Source organism: Mustela nigripes, chromosome 1, assembly GCF_022355385.1.
Source record: "Mustela nigripes isolate SB6536 chromosome 1, MUSNIG.SB6536, whole genome shotgun sequence".
Lineage (NCBI taxonomy): Eukaryota > Metazoa > Chordata > Mammalia > Carnivora > Mustelidae > Mustela > Mustela nigripes.
This window is the reverse complement of record NC_081557.1, coordinates 34,108,924-34,125,548: the sequence shown is the minus strand read 5'-3', so window position 1 is coordinate 34,125,548 and position 16,625 is coordinate 34,108,924. Positions and strand designations below refer to the sequence as shown.

Genomic DNA, 16,625 nt, shown 5'->3' with positions numbered 1-16,625 from the left:
TGAGCTTATATAGACCGGGATCAGGGAACAGTCATGGCTTGGAGCCCAGTGTAATCCTGAGGTGGGACAACGCTCTTCTTGCAGCCTCAGGAGAGCAGGCTCTACCTACCGCCATTTTAGAGAAGTAGAGAGGAGAGCTTCAGCATTTTTGTTAGCTGATGGCCAGAGGGGATCCTCAGCTCCTAGGGAGCACCCACCATTCCCACCATGTGAGAGTCCCCTCCATGGCTGCTTGCTTCTTCCCAGCCATTAAGGTGGGAGGAGTCCAGGGAGATGGGATCTACCATCTTATGTAGTCATGTACACATAACTGCGTCCATCCCACCACCTCTGCCTTCTTTTGTCTGTTTGAAGCAAGTCATGGATCCTTCCCACACTCAAGGGGAGGGGATTATACAAGGACTTAAGCCTCAGGAGTCAGGGGATCAAGGAGCTATGCTAAGAGTCTGTCCACCACACGAGGCACCAGGCATTGTGGGGGTAGGGAGATCAACAGCCCTGCCTTTGCCTTGCAGTGCCCAGACACCCTTGACCCCTGGGACACGTGTGTCCTGAATCCTCTCCGAGAACCATTTGCCAGAAAGGAGTGCAGCATCCTGCTCAGCGAGGTGTTTGAGATCTGTCACCCCGTGGTGAGTGGACCCCAGCCCCAGTTCTCCGGAGCCCCTCCCCACCTTCCTGTGGTTCCTTCTGCTCTCAGAACCTCCCACCCCCATGCCTCAGGAGAGGCACTGCAGGTCTAGAAAGGAGACCCACCTCTGCCAGTCCCTTGCCTCCAGCTTGCTCCGATGAGCTTGTCCTATTTCCCCAGGTGACCCAGGACAGACAGCCAGAAAAACAGCTTCCATGCCTTTTTCAAACCTGTCTCGATCTGGCTCTTCCTTCTGGTGAGGAAGTTTCTCTCACAGTGGACACAAACCCTCGTGTGCCCTGGCGTGTCAGCCTGTGCCTCTTCTGCCCTCCGTGGAGACGGAGCATGGCACCCCCCCACCCAGGGCCGCGAAGGCTGCCGTTGGCCTGGCTTTGCCTCTCTCTGGCCCTGGCTGGGTGTCCATAGCCCATGTCTGTTTCTCAGCCTCACTGTTAGCTTCTGGATCCAAGAACATAGGCCTGTGGAAGGCGGGGGCTTAATTCTCAAAAGTGGGGTCTGCCTGGGCCGTGGAGTTTTTCCCTCTGAGCTGGCTCCCTATGTGCCCTCAGCCCACTGGGTAGCTCACCCCAGCCTGCAGTCCCTTCATGTGGACACAGAGCCCTGCTGCTGGAGGTATTAGCTGAGAAGCCAAAGGGCTAACCTTTGGGAGCTGTCCTCTGACCTCTGACTTCTGACCTCCTCCAGGTCGACGTCACTTGGTTTTATTCAAACTGCCTGACAGACACCTGTGGGTGCAGCCAGGGTGGTGACTGTGAGTGCCTCTGTGCCAGCGTGTCCGCCTATGCCCACCAGTGCTGCCAGCACGGGGTAGCTGTGGACTGGCGGACCCCACGCCTCTGCCGTGAGTATCCAGAGCGATCACCGTGTGTGTGTGGGGGGGGGGGGGCCTCTGTGGGTAGGCCCAGAGGCCACCATCACTCTGGCTGGGGTTCTGGAGTACTTGGTACCAGCTAGGCACCAACTAGTGTGCCCGTCTCTTTCACCAAATTCATAAAATCCTTATCAAGTAGGAGTTCATTCCTGTTTCACAGCTGAGAAACAGGTTAGACAGCGAGAGAGATGCAGTGTCACACTCAAGGTCACACGGGTTAGTGGTGGGGCCAGGGCTTGTCTTCAGGTGGTCTGGCTGCAAATCTGTGCTCTTAACCACTTTATCAGGGGAGTCAGGAGCCCTGAGTTTCAGACCCACACCAGCCATTTGCAAGCAGTGTGGCCTCCAGCAAGTCACGCAACCTCTCTGGGGGTCAACTTTCTCATCTGAAAAGTAGGATGAGAAAACCTGCCCCACCAGGTTTGTTGTGAGGATCAAATGGGACTTAAAAAGCCTTTGTCAGCTAAGATGGGCTGTATGCTCCATCCAGTAAAGATATTTCAAGTATGCGTTCATACACATACACAGAATCACACATACACACACACACACACACACACACACACACACACACACACACAGTTGGTAGTATACATGTGCATCATCAAACAGATACCAGAGTAAATATGTTTTAAAAATTAAATAAAATATATAGAACATTACATTATTCACGCACCAATTCTTTTTTTATTATTTGTTCCTGCACACCAGTGGTCTTCCTGGCACCAGCACACCTCACTTTGGGGAGCAGTGGTTATCCCACAGGCTCTGGGACCAGACTCTCTGCATTCAGGCCCAAGCCCCACCCAGCAGGGTGACCTGGGGCCCGATCTCCACACTCAGACTCCTGCTTGAGGGCTAAGAGCCCTCCTTTGCAGGGCATTGCGAGCATTTAGGGAGCTGACACATGTGAGGCACGGGGCACCGCTCTCTGTGTTATCGCTGAGGTTGCTGTCATTTCTCACGGGGACACGGGTGCTGGCTTGTCCTGAGCCCTGAGAGCTCCAGGAAGGATGATGCTGGGAAAAAGATGGAGAAGAATCTGCCTCTGGCCTCCCTTTTCTCTGACTGGTTTCCTCTGAGACCCTTCCACTGCAAAGGCTCTGTGGCCGTGTTCGGTGGCCCTCCCTCTATTTCTCAGTAAAAATCCTTCATGAAGGAGAAGGGAGCCCAGATTTACCCAGGATCCTCTGTGTGCCTGGCCCTGGGCCTTCTGCGCATTAGCTCATTGATATTCGGGGCTAGGGACACCTCACCCGGGACACCAGATTTAAGGAGGCACCAAAAACTCAGTAATGGAGATAAATCACATTTTAAGGAAATATTTTTTAAAAATCAAACTCAATGTAAAAATATCTGTGGCTTTGATGAACAAAATAGCAAAGTTTTAAGTAATGACAGGGTCGATGGTATTGATTTTCCCTTCTGCCTCAGTATCTCATGTGGCTTGGCCAGGCGCTATCATTGATCCTGTCTTTGTTTTAAATTTTTGCTATTTGGTTCATCGTGGATATTTTGCATTAATTTAAAAAATTTTAAAACTGTGCATTAAAAAATTATGTGTCTTGATTACGGAGGTGTCTGATGCCCCCTTCCCTTTTGGACCCAAGGTGAGCAACCGTTTTGCTCTAGTCCAGAACTCACAAATCTGTGGGGCAGCTACCCGTGGTCGTCCCATATTATAGAGCAGGGTGCTAAATTACAGAGAGGTTGAGTAGCTTGTCCCAGTATGCACAGCTGAAGAGTGAGAGAGATGGAATTTTAACTCAGGTCTGACTCTTCTGGGCTACCTCCCACTGACCAGACACTCCAACATCCAAATTTCTAGTTCAGACTTCTGAGTCAACAAATGGCTATGGGAGACCTTTCCCATAGCCACACTGTGGGTCAATCTCACGGCTAGTGCTTTTTCTAGAGGTCAGTGCCAAATGCAAAGCGATAGTATTGATCATGGCATTGGGGGTAAGGGGTGGATTTGGTGGCTCTCTTTAGACCATGCCTATGAGTGAGGGAGGGTCCTTCTGCCTTCACCCCAGGTCTATCCAACTGGCCCCTCATGGCCTTGCTTCTGGCTTTAGGTGCCCCTGCAAGGTCCCCCAGTTTGCTGCAGTAGACTACAGAATCCAAGGCTGAGAAGTCTGGACAACAGGCTGTGGTGCTGATCTGGGCCACTAGAGGGTGCGCTGAGCACACATTTGGAGGAGCTTGTTGTAGCCTGATGGACACTACACTGGGGGGCCTGAAAAAGCCTTGGCTCCTGGAAGCCCGATTCCCTTCCACGGAAGGTTCTTGAAATACCAACTTCTGTCTTGTGCTCGCATTCCTCCAGGTCCTGCCAAAACACTTGTGATTGGAGTTCCCACTCCTTGATTTTGACCTTGCCCTTTGGGGGTCTCACAAGATGCCACATTCTGTCCAACACTCATTCACTCATTCACCCATTCGCTCATTCGATACTTGCTGAGTGCCTCCTCTAGGCCAGCCTTTGAGCTCTGCACCAGGCACACAAGGAGTTGTGGTATTTCTTATACCTTAAGATATCTGAGTCCAATGACCATGCCTAGATCTTGGAGTTTGGGAGGCAGGCCAGATCTAGGACAGCTGGGATGTTAGGGGCTGTGACTCTGCCCATCTGTTCCAGGCTTCTCAAGAAGTCTTGTTCTCTCTTTCAGCCTATGACTGTGACTTCTTTAACAAAGGTAAGCCCATCTGCCCCAAGTGGAGCCTGGGGGCGCTGAGTACTGCCAGCCCCACCCTGCTGCCCTGACAGCATCTGCTGACCCTGGAAGAGCTATGACAAGGTGCAAGGATGGACCGCACCAAGTGGAGAGAACCAGACAGTGTAGAGGCTGGGCTGCCCCAGAACTCTGTCTCTAGAAGCTTCTGCCGTCCCTCTCTTGAGGCCAGGCCACCTTCCTGGGAGTTTTTCTCACCCAGGGCAGCTTCATCAGGGAGTTAAAAACCCCATTCCCACCAGTATGCCACGCTAGGGCCATCACAGACTTGCTCATCAGGCTCATGGGAATATTGTCTTGGGTCTCCTGAAGGTTCGAGAGGCGAAGTCAACTGCAAACTGCTCTTTCTGAGGATGGCTGGGGCAAAACCTACAGCTTGGTTCAGCCTGTCAGATTCATCTTCCAATTTAGCCAAGGTCACAGGGTACCAGGAAATGCTCCAACTTCTGCAGTAGCTAGGGTGAAAACACCGGTTGCAACGAAAGACCCAAAGGAGGCTAATGTCCAGTGTGAGAACTCATTATTCAGTTTAGTCACCAAGGTGACAGGCAATAGGGTGGAAAGTCAGATCCTGGCAGAGGTAGATGCTTGGCAGGTCCTTGGTACCATTCACCTTTGACTTCTGAGCCCCGCTCCCTCCCCTTCCGGGTACCACGCCAGGAACAGGCCTATACGAGCCTAGTCCCAAGCTGTGTCCTCAGTTACATGCATTATCAGATTTGGGGTTGAGACATGTCCCACCAGCAGAGGATAGCCAATGAAATGGAGAGGGACAGACTAGAGGCCAGAAGATCAGTGAGGGGGTCTGCGAGATAAGAGCTGGTCCCTGAATGATAATTCAGGGACTACAGGCCCTCCAAAATGTTAGCCCCCCAGGGACTCCTGAGGGCCAAGGGCTCCCTCCTGGCTATGAGGAAGCTTTCCTTACAAGAATGAGTAATGAATAAGAATGAATCTGTAACAGAATTGCAGTCCCTGGGACAGGCAAGGTCTGTCTGACATCAGGCAAGACATTTCAGTGAGACAGCTCCGAGAAGAGTTTTCTCCCTTCTGTGGCATTTTGGGTGGCAGTAACTGGCAAAGGACAAGCTGTTTCTAGCATCGTCCTCCTACTCATCCTCCTACCCATCCATTCCTTGCTCTGCTCTTCTACCAACATGTTCTCCGGTCCAGGCCCTTTGCTGGGTGCTGTGGAATCAGTGGTCAAAGAGACCTGTCCCAGTGGCGTTCTGGAGCTGGAGCTGGAGCTGGCTGACATGGGCCCTAGAAAGCCATGGGGTGTGCCTGCTCTCAGACATTCGGTCGGTGGTTTGAAACTGACCCCTGCCATGAGCCGTGGAAATCAGCAGTCACTGCAAAGTGGGGTTTTGTTTGTTTGTTTGTTTGAGAGTTTACTGTTGTGCGTTTCCTAGCACAGCGCTGCCCGTTTCCCATGTGGTCCGGGAGACACACGCGCATCCACCCCCAAGGTTCCCCTCGTAAGAGCCGTGATCAGGGCAGGCTGTGCTCCAGGGGCTGGTGGAGTGCTGAGGAGGAGGGATGACGTTTGTGTGTGGCGGGAGAGGGTGCAGGGAGAGCTTCTCCAAGGAGGTGACATTTGAGCTGGGCCCCAAAGGTTGAGTAGGCGTTTGCCAGGCACAAACCACGGAGGACGCCTCTGAGTGGGCAGGCAGCATGAGGACAGGCATGAGGTAGAGCACAGCATGGCTCTTCCAAGGAAGCGCTAGAGAAGTTCAAGGTGGCGGGCCAAGGGTGTGGGGAGTTGGTGGGGTGTGGGGTGTGAAGGGTCCCTGAATTCAAGCTGGGCCCTTGGAGTCCATCCTGAGGGCAATGGGGAGCCATTAATCTTAGCAGGGAGTGTGTCTAGAAAGGGATTTGGGCACCTGTGGGGAGGAAGCCCTGGAGTCTGGGGTGGGGTGCCTCCGACACCAGAGGCAGGGAGGTTGGTTTTAAGGCAACTGTCTAGAAAACCCCTGGCCCTCTCTAACCTATACCAGCAATGGTAGGAACCCAAGAGCCACAAAAAGACACATTTGAGATAAGTAGGTAAACACTGATGTTGGGACTGAGACCCACTGACATTCATCCCTCAGGCGTTGAGTGATCAGAGACCATCTCTGATGTTGAGTCCCAGAGGTAACCCTGACTAGAGCGGTGGATGCATGACAGGCCAGTGGTGGGACATCTATAGGCATGGGGGTGGGGCAGAGGTCTCCCGTGGGTGGCCCTGTTCCCAGGTTTTCCCAGTGAAATTATTCAGGCGGTGTGCAGAGGGTCACTTCCCATTAGGGACTGACTGCCTAGAGCTCATGCCCTTTCCTTCTTGGGGACCTGAGCTCCTGGGGCCCAGGGTAAGGGAAGTGACTGGAAGTAGTTCTCTCGTACCCTCTCTTTTCCCCACCTCTGGCAGGATGGGAGGTGGGCAGAGGCCCAGGGAGGCAGGCCTCACGACTGGACCCCTTCTCTCCAGCACTAGGTAAGGGTCCGTACCAACTGGCCAGCTTGGCCGCTGGCAGTGTCTTAGTGACCAGCAAGGCAGTGGGCGGTGCCGTGGTCCTCGTGAGCGCGGAGGATGTGGCTCCAGGAGACATTGTGAACTTCCTGCTGACGGCTGCACTATACAAGGCCAAGGCACATGGTAAGGCCTACCTCCAGCCCCATTGCAGCCCTTGGTGGAGGGAGGGGAGGGTGCTGAGACCCTAAGCAGTCTGCAGTGTCTGGAGAAATGTGGGGCTCCAACAGGTACCCCTTTCCCAGCCCAGACAGGCCTCTGGGTCAGCCTGTTAGTCTGTTCAAATGGCCACCTTCCATTTTCTCCCTGGAAAAAGCAGGGAGGCCAAGGTCCAGAGGTACCCCTAGACCTTGCTTTATGCCATTGCTGTGTTCTGGTCAGGCTTGGGGGCAACAGCTGCTCCTTCCTCTCCTAACCCTCCTTCCTACGCTTAATCCTCTTTCCCCTGTCCTCCTCCCCCTCTTCTCCCCTGTCCCCACCGTCTTCCATCTCTTCCTGCTTCTCCTTCTCTTTGGCCTCCTTCCCTCCCTTCCATTTTGGAGACTGGATAGACTGTAAGTCCAGAGGGGCACTGGCTGATGGACTGACTCCTGGGGGCCTTGTTTCTGTGAACGGAGGAGCAGCTCTTAATGGGCTCAGGTCATTATCCTGAATTCTAGGACACATCTAGAACCAGCCATGGCCTCTTGGGTCACAGACGGTCCGCAGACCTGACTGGCTTCGCGTTAGTGGGCACTGTCCTCCCTTCAGAGTTCAGTAGTGCTGAACGGGTGGCAGGAACCTTGCCTGGCGCAGAGGGAACCCTGGATGGTATTTTTGCTGGGCCCTGGGCCCGCCAAGGCCTCAGTTCAGCCAGTGCTGGGAAGTCTTTCCTGTGCATTTGTGCGTGTCCCAGTGTGTGTGACCACTGTGATCAGCATTTCTACCCCTGCACCTGCTGGCCCCATCTAGTCAGTGTCTCCCCAACCACAGGGATGTGGCCCATCCCAGCATCCACTGGAACTGTGACCTGAGACACTTCTCACAGGGTTCATTCCTGTCTCAGAATTTCAGTTCTCAGATGAGGGTCTGCAGCTTACCTGATTATGATGACCTCGCCCCTCCCCCTCATCCCTCCTTCCCTGCCTTTACCCCTCCCTCCTGTTCATTGAGCCCTATTCCCAGGCCAGGCACAGACCCGGGCACTGGGGCATCAGGGATGGAAGAGACTTCCCGGCCCACCAGAAATCCACAGTCCCATCCAGGAGACAGACACAATATGAGCATGATATGGTCGTGCCTGCTCCTGGGTCCCATCCCTGTGGCCGACTGTGTGGAGGTGAAGATCGTGGGATCTGGCCTTTGCCTGCCTGGTCTCCTAATCCTGCCTCCCTCTTCCACTGGCACTTTGACTTTGAGTCTCACTTCCCTCATCTGTAAAATGGGAATAACAGGAGCATCCCCTGCTGACCTGTTACGGATTTTACTTGTTTATGATGTGTATCTTCCTTCCACTTAAATGTAAGCTCCATCAGGGCAGGGATTTTGGTCCTTTTGTTTCGGATTGTGCCTACAACAGCACCTGGCACATAGTAGGGCCTCAGAAAACATGAGCTGCAGAAGGAATGAATTTGCCACCTATTAGGTTCTCTTGGAAATCAATAACCCAGCAGGCAGAGGCCTTGCTTAGCATCGTTCCTGGCACATAGTAAGTCCCTGACAGATACTACTTAGTGTTTTACCACCAATAATGAATCCTTCCTCCGGTTGCTTCCTGTCTCCTCATAGCTGTTCAGGGGTGTGTGACAGGGCTACATGGGCAGGGGGGGAAGACACATCGAGCCCTGTGCCATGTGTTTTTGCCCCTCACCACGGCCCAGGCACGTTCAGTCATTCACTTACATCATAGCCAGTTGTGGCAGTCTGGGACTCCTGGACCCCTCCTTATGTGGATTAGGGGGTTATCCACGCAGCAACAAGCTCTACTTTCTAGAACTGGGCCTTTGTGGACACAGGAGAGAGGACAGCAGAGACCAGTCGTGGGGCTGAGGGCAAGCCCTTCTCCTCTCAGGGTCAGTTTTCCCATCTGTGGGTTGGACTCCACATTCCCTCAGTCTGCCAGCTCGGACCCTGTGGGATTCTGTGTGGAGCAGGACCAAGCTGGGGTCACTGACACCTGTCAGATCAGCACCCGCCAGCCTGTCCAGAGTGTCCAGTTGAACGTGACTCTTCTAGGGTGGCCGTGTCTGTTGGTCTGCTCACTGCTGTCTCCCCAGCATTATCAGAGCATCCTCCAAATGTTTACAGAGTAAGGAAAGGAGGGAGAGAGAAAAAGGGGAGGGAGGGAGGGAGAGGAGGAGGAAGGAGAGAAAGGAGGTGGGAGGAAGACACCTCCCAAGGTTTGGCAGCTGGCAGCTTCTCTAACCTTCCACTTCCCTCAGGCAGGGGTGGTGTGTGCAGAGGGCCAGCCCGCAGGCAGAAGTGGGCAGGCAGGCGTGGAGGAGCAGGGCCCAGCTACTCCACAGGCAGGTGGCTGTCTTGAGTCACTGAGTGCAGATGCACGCCAGGCTCGGCCCCTCCCTGCGCTCACCTCACGCACCTGGCTCTTTACAGACCCGGATGTGGTGTCCCTGGAGGCAGCAGACAGACCCAACTTCTTCCTCCATGTCACAGCCAACGGGTCTCTGGAGCTGGCCAAGTGGCAGGGCAGCGCTGCCTTCCACCGCCGTGCCTCCTTCTCACTGCACCGGGGGACGTGGCAGGCCGGCCTCGTGGCCCTGGAGTCACTGGCAGAGCCTGGCTCCTTCCTTTATGCGTCGGGCCCCACGCTGGTCCTGCGGCTGTACGAGCACACAGAGGTGTTCCGCCGCGGCACGTTCTTCCGCCTTCTGGGTAGGTGTGTCCACCCCGCCATCGCCTCAGCCCCTCCTCACACTGCCCTTCCTGCCCTCTCCCACCGTACCCTCCCAACTGCCCCCCAAGAGGCAGAATTCCCACTCTCCTGACAAGGGGATGCCACACTTGGGTGCTGCCCCTAAGATGGGAGGTGGCCTGACCTCCATGTTGGTGGCCTGGGGAGCCGTGGGCAGTGGGGCCTGGGGCCCAGCCAGCTTCCTGGGTCCTGCCTACACCCATAGGCCAATTACATGGTCTAAAAATAGGGCAGCCTTTGTGGACACGAGGTAAGAAGGGTTCCTGACTGCAGCTTGCAGAGCCCACTGGCTCAGGTTTCTTGCTGATGGGGACACATGCCTGCCCTGTGAGCTCAAAGACCTCCCCCTGGGCACCAGGCTGAGGGGCCAGCAGCCTCCCTCTGTCCCCCATGGGAGGCCCAGGACCCTGGGCAGTGATGGGGCAGCTCCACACCCTTTCCAGCTAAGGCCAGGGGCTTCCAGGGCTCTGCCATCCCCCTGGCAGGTGGGTCTGCCCCCAAGGGCTTGCTCTCTGCTTATACCCTGGAGGAAGTGAGCACAATTTTTCTACCACTGCAGGCAGGCCTCTCTATCCTGCAGGCACATGCATGTTTGTGCCTGTGCGGGCGCCTTGAGCTGCATGAATGGGTCCATTATATATATTCACAAACATATCTCCAACCAGCCCCCCCATTGATCATGGGCCTTGCTCTGGGCCTGGTTCATCGTTGGTGCTCCCCAAATGTAAGTTCTCAGTTCTGGCCTCCAGGATCCCAGAAAAGCAGGTTTCTTCAGAACCCACCCATGTCTTCCCAGTCAGGCCATGGTTTCAGAGACAGGTTGCATGTGTTAAGATGGTCTGGGTCTCGTCTGCCTCCATGTCCCCCATAGCCTGCTTTCTCTGAGGAGTCCTCATCTGTCAAGGCACTGGCCACAGGACCTTTTCTTCAGGAAATCCTCCTGGGAGAGTAATTTTCCTGGCATCTTCTGTGCCTCAGTTTCCTTAGCTATAAAATGGGGATAATAATAGTGCTACATCATAGGATTACTGTGAGCATTAATAAGGAAAAACTTATGAGATGTTGAATGTCGTGTTTGGTGCTGTTCAAGAGTTGGCTATTGTTTTTGTTGTCATTATTGTTATTCTTAGCCACCAAGTGTGCAGGGCAAGCCTGGCCATCAAAGTCCCAGAGGAGCAGGGTGACAGGACAACCTTATGCAGGGGATCAGGGGTCCCAACCTTCTCTTTGGCTAACCCTCAAAGCCCAGCTGCACCTGCCTGCTCTGTGCCTCCCTGCCACAGGGTTCTGAGCCCCTACTCCAAGTTCCCACAGCCCCATCCCAAGGATCCCCCAGGCACTGACCCCTGCTCACAGGAATAGTTTTCCCTTAGGTTGGTTTTTATTTTATTTTGTATTTTATTTTATTTTTCTTTGCTTTTCCTGCATGTGTCCATTTGTCTCTTCCATGGAGCAGGGTGGGGATAGGTGGAGCTAGGATTACCTCTGTGTCTGTCTCCTGACCCTGAGCTGGTATCAGTCTCGCTCAGTGCTTGGACTCTGGTGCGGCTCACCTTTCCAGATGCCAAGCCCTCAGGGGCTGCCTACCCCCTCTGTGAGTGGCGCTATGATGCTTGTGCCAGCCCCTGCTTCCAAACCTGCCGGGACCCACAGGCAGCTGGCTGCCGGGACGTGCCAAGGTGAGGGAGCACGGGGTCCAGGTGTGTATGTCAGTGTATTTGAGCATGTGCATGTGCAAATGGGTGTGTAGTCTGTGTAGTCTGTGTAGTCTGTGGGCAGAGGCATGAGCATTTCCTGAGAAGTATGTGTGTGCTCACAGGTACTCGTGATTGCATCGTGTGTGTGTGTGTGTGTGTGTGTGTGATCTAGAGTGCAGCTGACTTACATGGACATATGTGAGTATTGATTTGTGTGATGTGCATACACCTGGGCTGTGTGTGTATTCGTGTGGGTATACTGGTGTCCGTGGGCCGCACACAGCTGTGCGTATGTACACGTGTGTGAGCTGTATGCACCTGGGTGTTGGTGCAGCTGTGTGTGCACGAAGGTTTTGATAGTCTGTATGGATGTGTGGGTGTCTGTGTGAATGTTTTCGAGTCTTGCGGGTGGGACAGTGTGCCTAAATGCAAACACATGGGAGCGTGTGTGTGTGTGTGTGCGTGCACAGGTGTGTGCATAAGCAGACCTTGTTCATGTTTCTCTCTTGGTCTGAGGAGTATCAGTGCAAAAGTGTGCAACGTGCATGTTCAGGTGTATGTACTTCTGTACACGTGTCTCTGGGGGTTCATGTGACGTGTGTCATAAGGAGGGATGAAGCTGTGCTCACTCCATGTGAAAGAGATGATTGTTCCCCATGTCTCCAGCTACTAATTGGCTCCCTGCTCTGTCCTCAGGGTGGAAGGCTGTGTGCCTGCCTGTTCCACTCCCAAGGTCCTGGATGAAGTCACACAGAGATGTGTCTACTTGGAGGACTGTGAGTGGCCCAGATTTCTCATCCCTCCCTCAGATTTCCTCTAAATCTCCAGCTTCTGCTTTGACCAACCATGCCCAGAGTCCCCAGGTCTCTGGAGAAGCAGGGTCAGCATAGGAGCCTCTGGAAGAGACCTTTAGAGTAGGCAGGGACCCCATCCAGCCCATTCTTCCCACTAAACAGAGAGAAAAATGAGGCCCAGAGTGGAGAGGGGACTGGCTTGGGATCAGGTGGTAGGAATGCAGTACAGGCAAAGGCAGACCAGAGGTCCATTGGCTCTGAGCTCGGGCTTTGAGGTATGGGGCAGAGTCCAGACCTGCGGAGTCCTCCAGTCCCACACAACAGAAGCCCCTGGGTTGGTCAGACTGCCTGACTGGCGGCTGGAAGCTGCCTTCCCCCATGCTCACCTAGGCTGCTGGCTCAGGAACCCTACCTCACAGCCCTGCCCAGTGAAGACACCCCTGGGGCAGGCAGCAGGTGTCCCATTGTCTGAGCTGCTTCTTTCTTTGCCCCAGGTGTGGAGCCCATGGTTTTGGTTCCCACAGAGTCTCTTGGTGACCAGACCCTGCCTCCCGGTCAGGAGCTGCCCACTCTCAGTGGCAAGGAGCTGCAGTTTCCACAGGAAGCGCCCGGGGCCCCCTCCCACAAGCCAGTGCATGGTCCCTCTGCCCCACTCACCACAGCTCTGAATCCACCCATGGCAGTTACTGAGGGGCCAGAGCTGGCTCCAGCCCCCACACAGGCCACTCTGCAGCTGCCACCGGGGGTCACTTCACCTAACCTCCCTGCCCCCGCCACAGAGGCCCCAGCCAGCATGGGAGCGACCGCCAGCCACCTGGCTACCACCCTTACCCCAGAATCCTCATCTCTCTTCCTTTCGCAGCAGACACCCACGCCTAGTATAGGGTCAGGGGCTGTGAAGACAACGAGGGTGACTGTGACCTTTTCAGGGAGCCCCAATATCACAGACTCAGCCCAGTCACCCCCCGCACCTCGTTTCCCACTCATGACCAAAGCTGCGACAGCCCCAGGCCCCGGCTCTTTGCCTATCAGGACCACCCCGCTCCAGCCCTTCCCAAGCTTGGAGTTGCCTACGAGTTCCTCCTCCAGGCCTGTGGCTTCCCCTGCAGTGACCTCCAGGCCTCCCACTTCCTTGGGATCCCACAAGACTTTGCTGACACCTGCAATCATAAAAGTCATGAACAAGACAGGGATGCCCCAGCCCACAAAGGCCCAGAGCGTTTCAAGGCCCAGCAGCCTCCCAGCCGAGGCTAGGACAACAGCACAGCAGGTTCCTGTCAGTGCTCTGGCTACCAAGAGAGTGGAGACAGCACCACCCATGGAGAAGCAGCCTGGGCCCAGCCAGTCCGCAGGCACCCCAGCATCCTCACTTCCAAGACCCATCCCTACTGCCCCACTCCACCCCACCCGGCAAACTACCATAGCCACCGGGCCTCCAGCTCTGCCCCCGGGGACCCCAGCTGCCGCCAGCCCATCCACACTCGCTCACGGGCTGGGGGTCACTCCCTTCATGTCCGTGGATTTAACTCAGCCACCCCAGCTCCTCTCTGGCCTGCCTCTTGATACCAGCCTGCCCTTGGCCAAGGTGGGCACATCTGCCCCAGTGGCCACACCCAGGTCCAAGGGTTCTGTCGTCACCCTTCCACTCCGGCAGCAGGCCACATCTCCCACTATGGCCACAACCCCACCTACGCAGACCCTCAGCTCAGCACCGCCTCTCACCCCTGCTGTCGTGGCCCAGGTAGGCCTACCCAGCTATACAACCCCTCAGGCAGGAGGCACGGCACCAGGCCTGCTTCTGGGAGCCACATTGCCAGTCTCTGGAGTCGTGGCCATGGCTGAGGGGGGAGCCCCCACGCTCTCTGCTGCCCCACACAAGAGCACCACAGAGAAGATGGCCATTCTGTCCAAGCAAGTGTCTCTGCCCCCCTGGATATATGGTCCTGCCCAGGGGGTGCCCACAGAACTCACGCCTGCTGTGGCCCACACTTTGTCTGCCTTGGCACCGGAGGCTGATGGCCCCTGGGCCGTCACAGTGCCACTGGTGCCCACATCCTATCCCCTGAGTCGTGTCTCGGCCAGGACCGCCTCCCGGGAGAGCTCACTCGTTCTGCTCCCTCAGCTGGCCCAGGCCCATGGAACCCCGGCCGGACCGCAGCTTCCAGCAGAACTGGAGGCAGAGGCCACCACCAAGCAGTCTGGGCGCTCAGCCCCCGCCCAGAGCATCGCAGCGAGTTCGGCTGAGACCTTAACAACCACCACTGAGGAAAGCACATCTCCCACCTGTGTTGTGAGTGACCTATCAGGCCACCCCAGTGTGGTCCCCTATGTCCCTCTCTCCTGGGCCACTTGGCTGGGACACCATCATGGCGTCACATTCCTCTCAGCCTGGGGCAGCTTCTCCTTTACCAACCACCAGGCTGCAAGATGGCGGTTCAGTCACTGCCCTCAGGCTTGCCCCACACTCTGGAGCTGACAAATTTTGCAGGCTCTTCTGGGTCCCTGATGTCATGGCAGAGTCTCACCATTTCCCTAGGGCCAACTGGATGACTTAGTGTGACACCAGAACGTGGAAACATGAGTGTGCTGGGGGGTGTATGTTTGTATCCGTATTGTCACGTGGGACTGTGTGTGCAAAGTTTACATGTGTGAGACTCAGGGCGAGCAATCATATATCTGTGTGTGTGCTGTATGGTGTCACGAGACAGTGTAGATCTACATTTGTAAGAAAGATTGTGTGTGCGTGTGCATGTGTGTGTGCGTGTGCTTGTGCGTGCTCAGGTTTCTCTGAGTCTGAGCTTGCACGTCTGCACATCTGTGTACCTGGACCTCTCTACCAGGGCTGGACAGATACGCAGAAATCCTGGGGATTCAGTCCCTGATCCCCAATCTCATGCTCAACTCGTCCCCAGGCCCCTGAGGGGCGTGTTGGGTGGGTTGAGGGTGACGACACCATTCCCTAGTAGTTATACCTCTGGGTCCCCTGCCCTGCTACAATTGACTTTGGAAAGGATCTTATGCCCTTAGCTTCGGGTGGGGGTGGGGGGAGGGGCGGGTAGTGAGGTGCTCAGTACTAGGCTGGGCACTCATGCTGTCTCTCCACCCTGTGCCCCAGCCAATCGCTGAGCAGGACTGCGTCCGCCACATCTGCCTGGAGGGCCAGCTGATCCGAGTGAACCAGTCCCAGCACTGTCCCCAGGGTGCCACACGCCCTCGCTGTGGGGTCCTGGGCCTCGCAGTGAGGGTGGGCGGGGACCGCTGCTGCCCCCTATGGGAATGTGCCTGTGAGTCCTGGGGTCCACCAGATCCTCCCCAAACGTGACCTCGGCGCCTTCCCTGTGTGTTCCTTGGCCTTAGGGTAACTCTGACCTGAATGCATTCTCCTGTGGGACATCTTGTCTCATTGTGACCCCTGAACTGGCAGGTCCCTACTCTTGCAGCCTCATCTCTGTGATGCCTGCTCTGAGGGACTCTCCAGCCCTCAGGGCCTCTGAATCCCACTTGGGAAAAGGCCAAGTTGCCTGCGCTACTACCTGGGTGGCCTCTGCCCCAGAAGCATCTGTTAATCTTCTCATCCTTGCCCCTCCCCCAGGCCGGTGCTCAATCTTCCCTGATCTAAGCTTCGTGACCTTTGATGGGAGCCACGCAGCCCTGTTCAAGGAGGCCATCTACATCCTCACCCAGAGCCCCAAAGAAATGGTCACCGTCCATGTCCTTGACTGCAAAAGTGCCAACCTGGTGACTGTCCCCGGCTGCATTTGCTGCTGGGGCCTCGGAATTTGATGAGATTTGGAGGGGAGATTGAGCAGTGAATTGGGTTTTAAGGGGTGCCAGAGGCGAGGACAGACGCGGAAACCCCTACAGTAGCTCTGTCTATCAGGGGAGTGTACCACCTTGTGGCCCTTTCTGGGGCCGACACCATTCCCAGCTCATCCCCATTGCCTAAGCCCAGGTGGGAGGCACGCGAGTGCAGAGGAGCTGGGATGCCACTCCAGCCATGTGGCCTATGGCCAAGGATGCTGGCCACTGACAATCACCTACTAGGGTACCCTCATGAGCCAGGTGGAAGAGGGCAGGATTTTCTGTTTGTTTTTGCTTTTTGTTTTGGCTGGGTTTACAGGAGGTCAGGTAGAACCAGACATGCTCCCTGAGATTCTGTGCACCATCTGCCCAGCCCCGACCGGTGCCCCTGGCAGACTGCGAGGGGGTGGCAGAGAAAGGATGCTCACAGTGGCTCCCCAGCAGGAGGAGGAGGAGGAGAAGGCAACAAAGACTGGGCTCCAAGCTGATGAGGATTGGGCTCTCTCTGCAGGGGCACCTGAACTGGCCTCCGTTCTGCCTGGTGATGCTGAATGTGACTCACCTGACCCATCAGGTCACCATTGACCGTTTCAGCCGGAAGGTGAGCGCATCAGAGAGCCAGTCTTCCCAGGGCTGCGATCAGGCAAGCCGC

At 55.6% G+C, this 16,625-nt stretch overlaps 1 protein-coding gene across 4 annotated transcripts in view; it reads left to right on the top strand.

The window, feature by feature from the left end:
- The window catches only part of OTOG (otogelin), a 76,743-nt gene that overhangs the window by 40,161 nt on the left and 19,957 nt on the right, over window positions 1-16,625 (top strand). For 3 of the 4 annotated variants that reach the window (XM_059407598.1, XM_059407589.1, XM_059407601.1), the window contains exons 29-39: window positions 516-632; window positions 1,337-1,493; window positions 4,196-4,222; window positions 6,729-6,896; window positions 9,363-9,641; window positions 11,243-11,360; window positions 12,075-12,154; window positions 12,667-14,462; window positions 15,288-15,456; window positions 15,765-15,910; window positions 16,485-16,574. In XM_059407598.1, coding sequence (XP_059263581.1) covers window positions 516-632; window positions 1,337-1,493; window positions 4,196-4,222; window positions 6,729-6,896; window positions 9,363-9,641; window positions 11,243-11,360; window positions 12,075-12,154; window positions 12,667-14,462; window positions 15,288-15,456; window positions 15,765-15,910; window positions 16,485-16,574 — 3,147 coding nt within the window. The remainder of the gene's footprint in view (window positions 1-515; window positions 633-1,336; window positions 1,494-4,195; window positions 4,223-6,728; window positions 6,897-9,362; window positions 9,642-11,242; window positions 11,361-12,074; window positions 12,155-12,666; window positions 14,463-15,287; window positions 15,457-15,764; window positions 15,911-16,484; window positions 16,575-16,625) is intronic. The other variant, XM_059407595.1, reaches the window with a different exon arrangement.